The sequence below is a fragment of the Pongo abelii genome, chromosome 19, assembly GCF_028885655.2.
Source record: "Pongo abelii isolate AG06213 chromosome 19, NHGRI_mPonAbe1-v2.0_pri, whole genome shotgun sequence".
NCBI lineage: Eukaryota > Metazoa > Chordata > Mammalia > Primates > Hominidae > Pongo > Pongo abelii.
This window is the reverse complement of record NC_072004.2, coordinates 56,723,302-56,740,645: the sequence shown is the minus strand read 5'-3', so window position 1 is coordinate 56,740,645 and position 17,344 is coordinate 56,723,302. Positions and strand designations below refer to the sequence as shown.

The 17,344-nt window shown below is 40.2% G+C and overlaps 1 protein-coding gene and 1 pseudogene across 4 annotated transcripts in view; both read right to left on the bottom strand.

Moving 5' to 3' along the window:
• Window positions 1-17,344, bottom strand: part of SKA2 (spindle and kinetochore associated complex subunit 2) — a 61,650-nt gene that overhangs the window by 11,688 nt on the left and 32,618 nt on the right. For all 4 annotated transcript variants that reach the window (XM_054535260.2, XM_009236471.4, XM_009236472.4 and 1 more), the window contains 1 exon segment: window positions 8,204-8,290. In XM_054535260.2, the coding sequence (XP_054391235.1) occupies window positions 8,204-8,290 (87 nt within the window).
• On the bottom strand, window positions 6,201-6,375 carry LOC112129841 (U2 spliceosomal RNA; annotated as a pseudogene).

Below are 17,344 nucleotides of genomic sequence, written 5' to 3'. Positions count from 1 at the left end.
AGGCTGGTCTAGAACTCCTGACCTCAGGTGATCTGCCTACCTCGGCCTCCCAAAGTGCTGGGATTACAGGCATGAACCACTGCGCCCAACCTTTAAATTGTTTTTTGTAGAGATGGGCTTCCCTATGTTGCCCAGGCTGGTCTCAAACCCCTGCACTGCAGCCTGGGCGACAGAGCAAAACCTTGTCTCAAAAAAAAAAAAAAAAAAGAAAAGAAAAGACAAACTAAGCAAATGGAAGGAAAAAAAGAAAACAATTATTAGCTCTAGAAAAATAAGTTGTGAAGAAAGGAAAGCAGACACAGTATTCAATAGGGCTTATATAAAAGAAATAGTTACAGAAATTGTGAAGACAGGAATAAATATGGATAGTAAAGTATTTAAACTTTATCTTCCATAGTACGAAATTCTTTTTTTTTTTTTTTTTTAAGAGTTAGAATTGGCTGGGCGCGATGGCTAATGCCTGTAATCCCAGCACTTTGGGAAGCTGAAGCAGGTGGATCATGAGGTCAGGAGTTTGAGACCAGCCTGGCCAACACGGTGAAACCCTGAATCTACTAAAAATACAAAAATTAGCTGGGCAGGGTGGCATGTGCCTGTAATCCCAGCTACTCAGGAGGCTGAGGCAGGAGAATCGCTTGAACCTGGGAGGCAGAGGTTGCAGTGAGCCAAGATCATGTCACTACATTCCAGCCTGGGCAACAGAGCAAGACTCTGTCTCGGAAAAAAAAAAAAAAAAAAAAAAGTTAAAATCTTACTCTGTCACCTAGGCTGGAGTGCAGTGGTGCAATCATAGCTCACTTGAACTACTGGGCTCAAGTGATCCTCCCACCTCAGCATCCCAAGTAGCTGGGACTACAAGCGTGAGCTACTACACCAGGCCTATAGTAGGAAATTATTATTAATGATAACAGCTAACGTATAGCACTTACTCTGGACTAAACAGTTATATATGTTAACTAATTTTATTCTCTCTCAACCTCTGAGGTAGGTAGTAATATTCCCATTTTACAGATGAGGAAATTAAAGTACAGAAAGGTTAACTGACTTGGCTAAAATCACAATGCTAATAAGAGGCGGAGCCAGGATGTGAAGTATAACAGTTCGTATCCAGGAAATTAGTAGATGTTTCAGATCAGGAAAAATAAAAATGCAGTACAAGCAAACCATTCAGAAATATAAAGGAAATACCATAAGACACTGAGATGAGTGGTATCCTTCTTGAGGGTGGGAGTGTGAAGCATTATTCTTTGTAATTATAAGCTTTATATTTCTGTAACTCTTCAAATATATTCAAGAATTTGACAAAAATAAAAGTTTAGGCCGGGATGGTGACTCACATCTATAATCCCAACACTTTGGGATCCCAACAGGAGGATCGCTTGAGCCCAGGTGAGACCAGCCTAGTAAACATGGCAAAACCCCATCCCTACTAAAATACAAAAAAATTAGAACCAGGTGTGGTGGCACACGCCTGTATTTCTACCTATGCAGGAGACTGAGGTGGGAGGATCACCTGAGCCCAGGAGGTCAAAGCTACAGTGAGCCATGATCATGCCACTGCACTCCAGTCCGGGCAACAGAGTGAGACTCTGTCTGGGAAAAAAAAAAAAATTTTAACATTGGGAGGGAAATTGGTAGGAGGGAAGAAGTCATCTTCCTCAAGAGGTGATCATAAATTATGTAACTTAATTATAAATGATCTTTAGGTAACTGGAATGTAGCTCAGTAGTGAAATACCCAGAGATCTGTACGTATTAATATAACTCAGGAGAATGATGAGTTCCCCAAATACAGATTCATACAGGAAAAAATAAAAGTGACAAGAACTAATCCTTGAGGATCTCACAAAACTAGGAAAGGAAAGTTGGTATAACGAGCATAAGAAATAAATGGCCATAGAGCTAAAAGAGAGGACAGGGTACTTGGGCAGCTACCCATTATACATGTTTTTATGACATTAGCTCGATCAATAAGACTGACATGGCAGTGAGTAATTTAGGACAACATGATTTGCATTTATGGCCTGTTTATGACAGGTTAGGACTGTGTTTAGGACTTAGCACCATACCACGAAGGAAAAAACTGCTGGGCGCATAGCCTGTTTTATTTGAGTAACTGGCTCTTGGGAACCACTACATTTTATTTTATTTTTTTTGAGATGGAGTTTCGCTCTTGTTGCCCAGCCTGGAGTGCAATGGCGGGATCTCAGCTCACCACAACCTTCGCCTCCCAGGTTCAAGCAATTCTCCTGCCTCAGCCTCTCAAGTAGCTGGGATTACAGGCATGCACCACCACAACTGGCTAATTTTGTTTTTTTGTCTTTTTTTTTGTTTTTTTAGTAGAGATGGGGTTTCTCCATGTTGGTCAGGCTGGTCTTGAACTCCTGACCTCAGGTGATCTACCCACCTTGGCCTCCCAAAGTGCTGGGATTACAGGTATGAGCCACTGCACCCGGCCAGGAGCCTCTATGATTCTTTTATTAGTGTTTGTAAACTGTGCTGCACTTTAGTTAATTTTGTGCCTATAATACTTCAATTCATTTTAGGGTTTTACATATCATAAGTGGATGATAAAAGGTTACACGAATGGCTGAGTGAGGTGGCTCACACCTGTAATCTCAGCACTTTGGGAGGCCAAGACTGGCGGATCACCTGAGGTCAGGAGTTCGAGACCAGCCTGACCAACATGGTGAAACCCCATCTCTAATAAAAATACAAAAATTAGCCGGGATAGTGGTGGGTACCTGTAATCCCAGCTACTCGGGAGGGTGAGGCCAGAGAATCGCTTGAACCCAGTGAGCCGAGATCATGCCATTGCATTCCAGCCTGGGCGACAGGGCGAGACTCCGTCTCAAAAAAAAAAAAAAAAAAATGGTTACAAAAATACATAAAAATACTCTGCTAATGATAGTGCTGGTGATGGGAGAAAAGAAAAGCCAATATATGAACAAAAAGCTCAGTTCAATTAAGTCTTTTGAAAGAAACAAAAGGAAATGAATTATGTTACTAAGCTTAAAAGAATCTATAGGGAAAATGTTCATAAAATAAAATTATGTTTCTGGAACAAATAAAGTTGAAGAATATAGTAATAGAAACTTATAGTTTCTTGTATCTGTCTGTAAATAAACAAATCCTAGCCAAAAATGTTGACTTTTATGCAGAATTACTGACTGCCTCCAAATCACAAGGGGTACTAGAATGAGGATAATGCAGCTAAACCAAATTATATGTATGGATGTGGATGTGAGTGTACAAACACACACATACACACCACAGTGGCTGGCACATAGTAATGTTCAATAAATATTTACTACTACTACAACCACCCTGCCGCCAGATAGAGGTATTAGAGGCTACTGCAACTCGTTGTTTACTTTCTTTCCCATTCCTTTACATGTATATAAATCATTAAGACTGATGTTGGACAAATCTACAAAGATTAAAATCATGGCTTTATTCCCAACTATAACACAAAAAAAGGGAGAAAGCAGAGATTTTCTTGAAGTTATTGAATATTACAGGAGTTAAAAAGTCGTATTTCCTCAAAAATTGAAACACAGAATTACCATGTGATCCAGCAATTGCACTTCTGGGTATAAACCCGAAAGTTGAAAGCAGGTACTCAAACAGATACTTGCATACCAGTGTTCATAGTAGCATTATTCACAGTAGCCAAAAGGTGAAAGCAAACCAAATGTCCATTGACAGATGACATTTGGTTTGAATGAATCAATTGATTCATCATTTATTGATGAATCAATAAACAAAATGTAGTACATACACTCCATGGAATATTATTCCACCTTAAAAAGAAAGGAAACTGAAACTGCTACACTATGTATGAATCTTGAGAACATTGTAAGTGACATAAATGAGTCACAAAAAGACAACTATTATATGATTCTACTTATATGAGTCCCTAGAGTAGTCAAATTGATAGAGACAGAAAGTAGAATGGTGGCTGCTAGGAGTGGAAGAAAGGAACATGGAGTTATTGTTTAATGGATATACAGTTACAATGTGGGGAGATGAAAACCTTCTGGAGATTGATGATGGTGATATTGTACAATAATGTGAATGTAGTTAATGCCAGTGAACTGTTCACTTAAAAAAGATGAAGATGGCTATCAGGTATAAGGACATGTGCCTGTAATCCCAGCTGCTAAGGATATTGAGGCCAGAGGATAAACCTAGGAATTGGAGTTCAGCCTGGACCATATTAGCCAGACCCTGTCTCAAAAAAAAACAAAAACAAACAAAAAAAAAAAACGATTAAAATGGTAAATGTTGTTATTTATATTTTACTACAATTTCTTTTCTTTTCTTATGAGACAGAGTCTTGCTCTGTCGCCCAGGCTGAGTTAAATGGCGCGATCTGGACTCACTGCAACCTTCACTTCCTGGGTTCAAGCAATTCTCCTGTCTCAGCCTCCCGAGTAGCTGGGGTTACAGGCTCATGCCACCACGCCCAGCTAATTTTTGTATATTTAGTAGAGACGGGTTTCATCATGTTAGCCAGGCTGGTCTTAAACTCCTGACATCAGATGATCAGCCTGCCTCAGTTTCCCAAAGTGCCGGGATTACAGACATGAGCCACCAAACCCAGCCCACAATTTTTTTTTTTTAAACTGAGAATGTAAAATGCTTTAGATGCCTTGGAAAACAGTTTGGTAGTTCCTCAAAATATTAAACATGAGTTATCATATGGCCAGCAATTCTACTCAAAGGTATATACCCAAGAGAAATGAAAACACATGTCCACACAAGAACTTGTAAATGTATGTTCATAGCAGCCAAAAGGTGGAAACAACACAAATGACTACCATCAACTGATGACTGGATAAGAAAATGGAGTATGGGTCGGGCATGGTGGCTCATACCTGTAATCCCAGCACTTTGGGAGGCCGAGGTGGGTGGATCATGAGGTCAGGAGTTTGAGACCAGCCTGGCCAACATGGTGAAACCCTGTCTCTACTGAAAATACAAAAATCACCTGGTGTGGTGGCACGCACCTGTACTAGCTACTCAGGAGGCTGAGGCAGGAGAATCACTTGAACCCAGGAGACGGAGGTTGCAGTGAGCTGAGATTGCACCACTGCACTCCAGCCTAGGGGACAGAGCAAGACACCATCTCAGAAAAAAAAAAAAAAAAAGAAAGAGAAAGGAAGATGGAGTATAGCCATACAGTGGAGTATTACTCAACAGTAAAAACAAATGAAGTACTGATTGACGCTACAACATGGATGAAACTTAGAAACATCCTAAGTGGGCCAGGTGCAGTGGCTCATGCCTACAATCCCAGCACTCTGGGAGGCCGAGGAGGGTGGATCACCTGACGTCAGGAGTTCAAGACCAGCCTGGCCAACATGGCAAAACCCTGTCTCTACTAAAAAATACAAAAATTAACCAGACGTGGTGGCACACACCAGTAGTCCCAGCTACTCAGGAAGTTGAGGCAAGAGAGTTGCTTGAACTCAGAAGGCGGAGGTTGCAGTGAGCAGAGATAGTGTCACTGCACTCCAGCCTGGGTGACAGAGTGAGACTCAGTCTCAAAAAAAAAAAAAAAGAAACATCCTAAGTGAAAGAAGTTAGACATGAAAGGTCATATATTATATGATTCTATTTATTTGAAATGTTCAGACAACAAATCTGTGGAGACAGAAAGTAGATTCGTCTTTGGGAGCTTGTGGGATAGCACGGAAGGATGGTAGAGAGTAACTACTCATGGGTATGGGGTTTCTTTCTGAGGTGATGAAAATGTTATTGTGGCAATGGCTACAAAACCGTGAATACTAAAAGCCACTTAATTGTGTACTTTAAAGGGGTGAATTTAATGGTATATGAATTATAGCTCAATAAAGCTGCTTTTTTAAAAAGTTGCAGGAAAAAAAATACCCACAGGTGGAACAAAGATGAGAGATGGAAGTCAGAGGAAAAATGGGAGCACTACACGTCAATGTCTTTCAAAACAGTACTTGAAAGATACTGACTAGGTCAGGCATGGTGGCGCACGCCTATAATCCCAGCGCTTTGGGAGGCCGAGGCAGGTAGATCGCTTGAGTCCAGGAGTTCAAAACCAACCTAGGCAACATGTTAAAATCCCATCTCTACTAAAAATACAAAAATTAGCTGGGTGTGGTGGTGTGTGCCTATAGTTCCAGGCACTTGGCGGACTGAGGTGGGAGGATTGCTTGAGCCCAGGAAGTCAAGGCTGAAGTAAGCTGAGATTTTGTCACTGCACTCCAGCCTGGGTGACAGAGTGAGACCCTGTCTTAAACACACACACACACACACACACACACACACACACACACAGTCTTTAAACTGATAAAAACAGATACTACACTTGATCTTAGCCAAAAGGCTGAGAAGCAATATCACAGGAATCTTTAAGACAAAAGAAAGAAAAGAAGGAAGGGGAGGCAGAGGAAGGAAAGGGAAGGAACAAAGGAATGGAAGGGAAGGGAGGAAAGAAAGGAAGAAAAGGAAGGAAGGGGCCAGGTGTGGTGGCTCACGACTAATCCCAGCACTTTAGGAGGCTGAGGCAGGTGGATCACTTGAGGTCAGGAGTTCGAGACCAGCCTAACATGGTGAAACCCCATCTCTACTAGAAAATACAAAAATTTAGCCGAGCATGGTAGCCTGCGCCTGTAATCCCAGCTAATCGGGAGGCTGAGGCAGGAGAATCCCTTGAACCTGGGAGGTGGAGGCTGTGGTGACCCAAGATCACACCCCTGAACTCCAACCTGGGTAACAGAAGGAAGGGAAAGGAAGGGAAGGGAGGAAAGGGAGGGAGAAGAAGGATGGGAGGAAGGAAAAGAGGGAGGGAGGGAGGGAAGGAAGGAGGGAAAGAGGGAAGGAGGGAAGGAAGGGAGGAAGGGAGGGGAAGGGAAAGGGAAGGAAGAGAGAAAAAGAGAGGGAGGGAGGAAGAGAGAGAAAGAGAGAGAGGGAAGGGGAGAGAGAGAGAGAAAGAAAAAAGAAAAGAAAAGGAAGAAAAAAGAGAAAGGAAAGAGAGAGAAAAGAATAGGGAGCTAGAACAGTACAAACTACACTCCCATAGAATTCCAGCATTCCATGAAATAAACAGTAAAAACTGAACATTCATGAAATTTTCCCAATTTTCTATAAAATGTTAGTTTAACTTGTACTTCTACCCAATCCAAAAAAAATTTTTTTAATTGTATGGAATTTTTTTTTAACTGTAAAATGCAGTATTTCTTGTCTGCTGGTAAGTGCTATCAAAGACAAATATTGGTCAGGCGTGGTGGTTCATGCCTGTAATCCCAACACTTTGAGAGGCTGAGGTAGGCAGATCACTTGAGGTCAGGAGCTCAAGACCAGCCTGGCCAACATGGTGAAACTCTGTCTCTACCAAAAATACAAAAAAAAAAAAAAAAATTAGCTGGGCATTGTGGTGCATGCCTGTAATCCCAGCTACTTGGGAGACTAAGGCAAGAGAATCGCTTGAACCCAGGAAGTGGAGGTTGTGATGAGCTGAGATTGCACCACTGCACTCCAGCCTGGGCGACAGAGTGATCCATCTCAAAAAAAAAAAAAAAAAAAAGATAAATATTAATTAAGCCTGATACCTGGGCTTTGGGGAAAAAAAGATAAACATTATTGAATTAGTGATTTTAGTGTTAATGTTAACAGACGATACTTGGAGGTTATTTACTTTCACCCCCATGAACATGTATGTATACTTATACTTAATGATTTTATGACATAAAACAGAGTTAATGTTTCTAATCAACCTAAACTTAAAATAATTAAATACATAGCTTTATCTAGAAATCACTATTAATAAAATATAAGTAAAAAATCTAATAGTGTATCATTACCTTCCTCAGAGAATATGCTGACTGCCAGGACTTCTCCCCTCAAACTTACTGAAGAACAACTGCCCTAGAGGTAGCTATATTCTCTCTTGGAATTTCAGGGGCTGCCACAGGGGCTTTTACCTCTGAACTCAGGATTATTTTTTAAAGGTTGGGAGAAAAAAGTAGCCACAAATTTCACGAACTATTGGTACTATTTCTCCAGTGTGCTATAACCAAACTTCCAACACAATGCAAGATTTTAAGATTCTATAAACTTAATAATATAATTGTTATGATCTATTACTATTAGGAATGCTATCAGAAAATTCTAAAGTATTCAGTTAAGGCTGATTTTTTTTTAAGCTTATTTATTTCGGAGATTACCTCACTTGCTGAATCAGGATGATTAGTCTTGATTTCATATTCCAGCCTGTATTGAATGTAATCCAGATCAGACTCAGCTTTCTGGAACTAAAGATCAGCACAAATCATTACTGTGTAAACCAAAAGACTAATAGTAAACATGATACTTTATTCTTTTTTTCTCTTTACATTTGTTAGTATTTCAATAAGTGATACATATTCATTTAAAAATGTGGAAATAAAAAGTATATAAAATATCCATTATCCATAATAACTATGTTCTATGAAAAATTTAAAAAGTAGTTAACATTTTAAAGTCATTTCTCTATGCCTCTCTCTTACATTTTAAGCCAAAATCAAGATACTGAGTAGCCATTGTCAGATATTAATACAAAAAACTAATAATGACTTCAAGAATTTCCTAGGGTCACAGAGACTCTCCTCAGTTAGGCAGTGTTTTTCTACCTCTGGCAGAAAATACACTTCCGATTTAAAACACAGAACAAATTTATTTCAGGAATACTCACATTGTTACCTTTATTTGCAATCCCATTGATCAGAGAGCTACAACTATGTGCCACTAAAATTAAGAGGGCTTAAAGAGTCACAAATTTCACAAGAAAAGCTACATATGATATGGGAGTAACAGTCTGAATAACCCCAATTTACTGAAGCTGGGTGCCAGCATGGGAACTTGATCTGTAGTAAACCTTGAAGGAAGAAAAAAGGGGAGAACTACTACCCTGAGGCCATTATGGATATAGGATGCCTGAATTAAAGTGAAAAGTTACATTTAAAAATATCAGTATTGGCTGGGCACAGTGGTTCATGCCTGTAATCCCAGCACTTTGGGAGGCCAAGGCAGGTGAATCACCTGAGGTCAGGAGTTTGAGACCAGCCTGGCTAACATAGTGAAACCTCGTCTCTACCAAAAATACAAAAATTAGATGTGCATGGTGGCGGAAGCCTGTAATCCCAGTTACTCGGGAGGCTGATGCAGGAGAATCGCTTGAACCCCAGAGGCGGAGGCTGCAGTAAGCCAAGATTGCACCATTGCACTCCAGTCTGGGCGACAAGAATGAAACTCCATCTCCATAAAAAAAAAATAAGTATTTGGGGCCAGGCACAGTGGCTCATCCCTGTAATCCCAGCACTTTGGGAGGCTGAGGCGGGCGGGTCCCTTGAGCCTGGGAATTCAAGGCTAGCCTGGCCAACATGGCAAAACCCCATCTCTACTAAAAATACTAAAATTAGCTGGGGATAGTGGCATGTGCCTGTGGTCCCAGCTATTTGGGTAGCTAAGGCACTAGAATCAGTTGAACCAAGGAGGCGGAAGTTGCAGTGAGCCAAGATTGGCCACTGCACTCCTGCCTGGGTAACAGAGCAAGACTCTATCTCATAAATAAGTAAATAAATAAATATCAATATTTGGAATACCATGCCGTTATTGAAAATGATGGTATACAAAAAAATACTTAAGGGGGGGCTTTCACATTTTACTCTATTTCTGTAGTATTTGTAATGAGCAGCTATTTAACCTTTCAAAAGGTCATTTGTTTTTAAAATGATAATGTATAGACAGATTTGACATGACACTATATTTATGACTCATTAAATACAAAAACAGCCTTGAGTATGTTATGGCCTCTTTTTGTAAAAGAGATGTATACATATAGAAAGTTGAGATGGATATATGACAGTGTTAAAAAGAATTTTCTTTTTCTTTTTTATGAGACAGGGTCTTGCTCTATAGCCCAGGTTGAAGTGTTGTGGTACCATCATAGCTCACTGCAGTGTCAAACTCCTGGGCTCATGGGATCCTCCTACCTCCTTCCGAGTGCACCTGGGACTACAGGCACATGCCATGGCACCCAGCTAATTTTTGATTTTTTATAGAGACAGGATCTCATTATGTTGCCCATGCTGGGCTCAAGCAGTCCTCCCACCTCAGCCTCCCAAAGTGCTGGGATTACAGATGTGAGCCACCATGTCCAGCCTAAAAGTGGTTTATTTCTGCAAGTGGTATAATCAATGAATTATTCTTAACTTCATGAAATTCTGCATCTTTTACAGGACCTTAAAGCATATATTGCCTTGAGTTTATCAGGGATATAACCATCCTTAGAGTTTACTACAGAAAGGAAAACATGATTTCCACAGGCATGGTCTCCTATTCCCATCCCAAAACATAGGAGGCTGTTTGCAGGGCGGGTGCTGCTCTTATTATGATCACTGAACTAAAGATTGATTCTCAAAATCCTGAAGCCTTAGTGGAAGGGGAAAAACTGTTAAAAACAGTTCTCAGGTCTAATAAGAAATGATATACAGTTATTTTTAGTATATAAAAGGTTCTATTAGGACCCTACTTTCAAATGCAGAGTAAGACAAAATGGCTGTCAGAAATTCAAATGCTTCCAAAGTCAGAAGCTGTCATCAAACAGAATTTCAGAAATAAACTAGTTTCCATCACTAATAATTTCTCTTATCATTGACCTAAATTGGAATGGAAAACTCTGCAATGACCAAAATTCTATCTCTATAGCCAAAACGTGGGGGGAGGGTACAGATAAAAGAAAAAGTTTTTGTTTTTAAACGTATTTTCCAGGTCAATATCTTATTTCTATCTCTAACATCAGGGAGTTGCTCTAAGCCAGAAAAATTAATATTGGGTACATAATTACAAAGTGTGTTTAAAATGATTTCCAAAAAGTGGAAGTTTTCATTTATCCTCTATACTTGTCAGATGAGATGCCACGATTAAATTAATCAATAATTACAACTCCTTAAAAATACTAATGTTTGTGTCTGTGTGTGTATTAAGAAATTCCTATTTGCATAATTTCTCATACTAAGATATACTTAGGGATTATCTTTGCCTATAAATAAGAAAAGTACACTAACCCATAAAACATGTGGATGGAGAGAATGAGGAGAGACCAGGAGCCAGAGCAAATCAAAGTTAACAAAGGCTGTGAGCACTCAAGACCTGATTTTGTTTGTCTTAATTACTGAACAGACCACAATTCCATAGCTTTTTTCAATGAGTTATATAACATTCTTAAGCACAACTTTAAATACGAGTCTTTAAAGCTTGTTTTAGTCATTTAATTTACCATAAATTATGGAATTTGTGGCTCCAGAGATTCCCAAGATAGAATCTCTATTCTAGAAACCCTTAACATGTTTATGAAACAAAGTATTAAACTTACATATTTTTTAGCATAATCTCATGTAGTTCCTTGAACGGTAACTTTCCTTTTTTTTTTGGAGGAGTCTTGCTCTGTTGCCCAGGCTGGAGTACAGTGGCACAGTCTTGGCTCACTGCAACCTCTGCCTCCGGGGTTCAAGCAATTCTCCTGCCTCAGCCTCCTGAGAGCTGGGACTACAGGCCTAAATTGTCCTAAATTTGGCAACTGAGACCTCCAGGGTTTGAAAGATTTTTACAATAATCTAACATATATGTCACAAAACATGATGAGTTTGGGGGACACAAAACTCCCAAATGTAGACTATATTCATATATATATTTTTGTCATTTATTTTTTTTGAGACAGGGTCTCACTCTGTCACACAGGCTGGAGTGCAGTGGCAACATCTCGGCTCACTACAGTCCCAACCTCCCAGGCTCAACAGATCCTCCCACTTCAGCCTCCCAAGTAGCTGGGACTACAGGCACGGGCCACTACGCCTGGCTAATTTTTGTATTTTTACTAGAGACGGGGTTTCACCATATTGGCCAGGCTGGTCTCGAACTCCTGACCTCAAGTGATTGGCCTGCCTCAGCCTCCCAAAGCGCTGGGATTACAGGTGTGAGCCACCAGCCCGGCCTCTTTTTAAGAGAGATGTTTCCACTATGATTTCCTGCAATACCTAGGGGCCCAAAATGTGTTAATCATCAAATGGTACCAAAAAGAGGTGGTTTCTACTTTTAAATAACTTTTAGTTTAGGAAGATACCAAAGAGTACCCTTCTAATCAATGGTATGATGAAATCAACTAAACTGTATTTTTTTTTTTTTTTTTAGAGGGAGTCTCACTCTGTCATCCAGGCTATAGTATAGTGGTGCGATCTCAGCTCACTGCACCCTCCACCTCCCGGGTTCAGGCAATTCTCCTGCCTTAGCCTCCGAGTAGCTAGGATTACAGGCACCTGCCACCACACCCAGCTAATTTTTACTCATTTTAGTAAAATGGGATTTCACCGTGTTGCCCAGGCTGGTCTCAAACTCTTGACCGCCAGTGATCTGCCATCCTTGGCCTCCCAAAGTGCTGGGATTACAGGCGTGGGCCATTGCCCCCAGCCTAAACTGTCAAGATTTTTTGCAAGACAATTATTAAACATAGCCATCATTACAAATTAAATTATATAAATTAGCCGGGCACAGTGGCTGAAAAAATATTTTCCACCACGCCCATCCTGAAAAAATATATTTAAAAAATATATTTTTAAAACATATAAAATAATTGTTTAAATATATATTTTAAAATTTTATATTGTATATTTAATTTTATATTTTTAAAAATATATTTTTAAAATATATTAAATAAAATATATTAAAATAAAAAATATATTTTTAAAAATATAAAATAATGTAAAAAATATTTTTTTAAAAAGACCAGAAAAACAGCTTCTGCTAGGTTTGATGTGTACCTGTATAGTCCCAGTTACTTAAAAAGCTGAGGCAGGAGGATTGCTTGAGCCCAGGAGTTCAAGGCTGCAGTGTATTATAATCTCTCCTGTGACTAGTCACTGCACTCCAGCCTGGGCAATATAGTGAGACCCCATCTCCAAAAGGAAGGGAGGAAGGAAGGGAAAAAAACAGCTTGTGGGTAGAATGTTATCCTCTGTGGAAAACTGTATACAACATCTTCTAATAATACACAGGGGCAGTACTGACATTATTATTATTATTATTTAGACCGAGTTTCACTCTTGTCGCCCAGGCTGGAGTGCAGTGGTGCAATCTCAGGGCTCACTGCAACCTTCACCTCCCAGGTTCAAGCGATTCTCCTGCCTCAGCCTCCCAAGTAGCTGGGATTACAGGCGCCTGCCACTACGCCCAGCTCATTTTTTGTATTTTTAGTAGAGACAGGGTTTCGCCATGTTGGGCAGGCTGGTCTCAAATTCCTGACCTCAGGCGATCCACCCACCTCGGCCTCCCAAAGTGCTAGGATTACAGGTATGAACCACTGTGCCTGGCCAGTACTGGCTTATTAATGAAGTCAGTGGACTAGGGAATAAGCAGGGGGCAAAAAGAATGCCAAAATGTTGAGAGATAGAAAAATAATCTTTTTTTTTTTGAGACAGAGTCTCACTCTGTTGCCAGGCTGGAATGCAGTGGCACAATCTTGGCTGACTGCAACCTCCGCTTCCCGGGTTCAAGCGATTCTCCTGCCTCATCCTCCCGAGCAGCTGGGACTACAGGCATGTGCCACCATACCCAGCTAAGTTTTATATTTTTAGTAGAGACGGGGTTTCACCATGTTGGCCAGGCTGGTCTTGATCTTCTGACATTGTGATCCGCCCTCCTCGGCCTCCGAAAGTGCTGGGATTACAGGTGTGAGCTACCACGCCCAGCTGAAAAATCATCTTAAATGTCTGCTCTGAACCCTTCCTTTTATAAATAAGGAAATAGCTAAGTAACTTGCCTCTAGTTCTATTTCCATTACTGTTTTGTTATGTAGTTAGACAAAGTTATAGATGATATTTAAGCCATTAAGAGTCACACGTGGAAAAAACATAAATTCTTTTTTTTTCTTTTTGAGACAGGGTCTTGCTTTGTTGCCCAGGCGAGTGCAGTGGCACGATCACAGCTCACTGCAGCCTCAACCTCTTGGACTCAAGAGATTCTCCTGCCTCAGCCTCCTGAGTAGCTGGGACTACAGATGTGCACTACCAAACCCAGCTAATTTTTTTATTTTTTTGTAGAGACAAGCTCTCACTATGTTACCCAGGCTGGACTTGAACTGAGCTCAAATAATCTTCCTGCCTTAGCCTCTCAAAGTGCTGGAACTACAGGTGTCAGCCACCACGCCCATCCAAAAATGTACATTCTTCACCTAAAATTAAAGTTTTTTATGTTTTAAATTAATATCACTAATGTTACAAAGCTAGTCAACTAAAAATTCCCTCTAAACACAACATGATAGTATGGTACAGAAAAATAAAAGAATTGGGATACATGGTAGAAATTCTAGTCCTAGTATCACTAACCAGCTATGTGTCCCTAGGTTAAGTCCCTCATTTCTTTGGGTCTCTCCTATCAAATGAGTTGGAATCTAAGAACTTTTCAATACTAAAATTCCATTATTTCTTTATACTACAAATAAACCCATTTGTCAAAAAGAAAAGTTACCTTCTTCTAATAAATTAAACATTTACATTTAAGCCTCAGATTTTAATGTTTATAGTGAAATCTAGTTCCTTGTTTTCTTCCTAAACAGATGACTTTCGCTTGTTTCTGCTACATACTTTCTGCAGCCTGCACATTGTTCTTCCCAAACACCAAAACCCTATAAGCAATATTGCACTACTCAGAACTATTTACACAGCAGAGACAATATTGATAGGGTTCTAGGATCTGGTGACAAACAGAATTTTTTTTAGTTAGATGGCAGAAATTTACTAAGCAATTATGATAATCTAAAACTCATTAGTGTCTGATAAATCGCGCAAATTTGATTCTGATAAACATCATTCACAGCCCTTTCAGTTACAAATCACCCTCCTGGAAGCCTTGTAAATCAGTGAGGTTATTGTTTAACTTTTTAGGGGCAATGGAATATTTAAAATAAAACTAGTGATTTTTGTAAAGCCCAAGGTATTCATATTTCAGAAACCAGTTTTCTCTAAAATCAGTAATAAAAATAAAGGGGGAAAGTTTTATACTGATCTGAAACGTGGTATATAAAATACAAGATTAGGTGAAAAAAGTCTATGGAAATCATCATGAAAGCACCCCAAGGGAAACCAGGTTACATTCTGCCAATTAGATTTCTGATTTTTTCCTCCTATTTTGGAATATTTGCATAATAATTACTGGTTGAGCATCCCTAATCTGAAAATTCAAAATCTGAAATGGTCCAGTGAATTTTGGATTTTGGAGCATTTCAGATTTTGGAATTTTGGATTAGGGATGCTCAACCAGTTGTTTTGTTTGTTTGTTGTTTTTTGAGACAGCCTCTCACTCTGTTGCCTAGGCTGGAGGGCAGTGGCACAATCTCAGCTGACTGCAACCTCTGCCTCCCAGGCTCAAGCAATTCTCATGCCTCAGCCTCCCGACTAGCTGGGACTACAGGCACACACCACAATGCCTGGCTAATTTTTTGTATTTTTGGTAGAGATGGGGTTTCACCATTTTGCCCAGACTAGTCTTGACCTCCCAAGCTCAAGTGATCTGCCCGCCTCGGCCTCCTGAAGTGCTGGGATTACAGGCATGAGCCACCGCGCCCAGCCTGTTCTAGTTTTTAATATGACCAATTTAAGGCTTTAAGTAAGTGGCACAAGGTATTCCATACTACTCAACTATTAGGCAGCAAGGAGAAAAGAATATATTGCGGTTGTCACAATATACTGTGTGGTCCCCAGTTTTAAAACACTTGCTTTTCACAAACAACCCATAGATTCTCATTGCCACAATATGCTCTCCTACAAAGGACAAGTGCCCTTAAAGCTCTAAACACATCCTTTTATGAGAGACCCTATCTCAACAGCATTAAATTACATAAAGTGAAAAAAAGTATTTCAGTCTCACCTATGGTGGGCTAGGCATAGAGAGAAGAGTTAGTAGACAGGTGTGTCCTGGACTTAATAAACAGGCTTAGAAATGCATTTTCCGGCTGGGCGCAGTGGCTCACGCCTGTAATCCCAGCACTTTGGGAGGCTGAGGCAGGCAGAGCACGAGGTCAGGAGATTGAGACCATCCTGGCTAACACGGTGAAACCCCGTCTCTACTAAAAATACAAAAAATTAGCCGGGCGTGGTGGCGGGTGCCTATAGTCCCAGATACTTGGGAGGCTGGAGCAGGAGAATGGCATAAACCTGGGAGGCAGAGGTTGCAGAGAGCCAAGATGGCGCCAATGCACTCCAGCCTGGGCGACAGAGCGAGACTCCATCTCAAAAAAAAGAAAAAAAAAAGAAATGCATTTTCCATAGAAACATTTTAAGGGAGAATTAAGCATCTTAATGGAACTAGTTTGGCTATAATAAAAAAACTTACTTTTATTTTTATTTTTAAATTTTTTTTATTTTTGAGATGAGTTCTCACTATGTTGCCCAGGCTGGTCTCAAAATCCTGAGCTCACACAATCTACCTGCCTTGGCCTCCCAAAGTGCTAGGATTACAGGTGTCAGCCACTGCACCCAGCCAGAATCTACTTTTTGTACATTTTCTTCTCTTCAATGTACATTTAGAAACACCTTTATCTACTCTCCTTTTACTTTGTTCATGGCTTTGGTTTACCATCTTCTGTATTACATTTTAATCTATGTTTACATGGTAATGTCGCCACACGGTTTCAAACATCTTCCTGGCAAGAGATCGCTTCTTTTTTGTATCCTTAGTTTTTAATATACAGCCTAATGTGCAGTGACAAAAGGGAATAGATGAAAAAACAAACATTCATTCATTTGAAAGAACAAACCACCTGGGAACCCAACTACCCTTTAGAACACGTTTTAAGGGAAATATTTCAAGTTCCCAGCAAGCTAAGGACCACTTACATCATGTCTCCACAATCAAAATTGGTTTTTGCCTTTTTCTGCTGGAGAGAGTATTGACTATTACCCATTCTCTCTTCCAAACAGAACAAATGCATGACCATGCTTGTCCAAAACAGATAAGCAGTAATATGCTCTAATACCAGGTCACAGACATGTTATTTCAGGCAATTGGCAACCAGAGGGGATGAAAGTGAGCAAGGGCTTCAGCTTCATCAGTTCCCAATCTGCAGGCTTTTTTTTTTTTTTTTTTGAGATGAAGTCTCACTCTTGTCCCCCAGGCTGAAGTGCAATGGCGCGATCTCAGCTCACTGCAACCTCCGCCTCCCAGGTTCAAGCGATTCTCCTGCCTCAGCCTCCCGAGTAGCTGGGATTACAGACTGCCACCATGCTTGACTAATTTTTGTATTTTTAGTAGAGACGGGGTTTCACCATGTTGGCCAG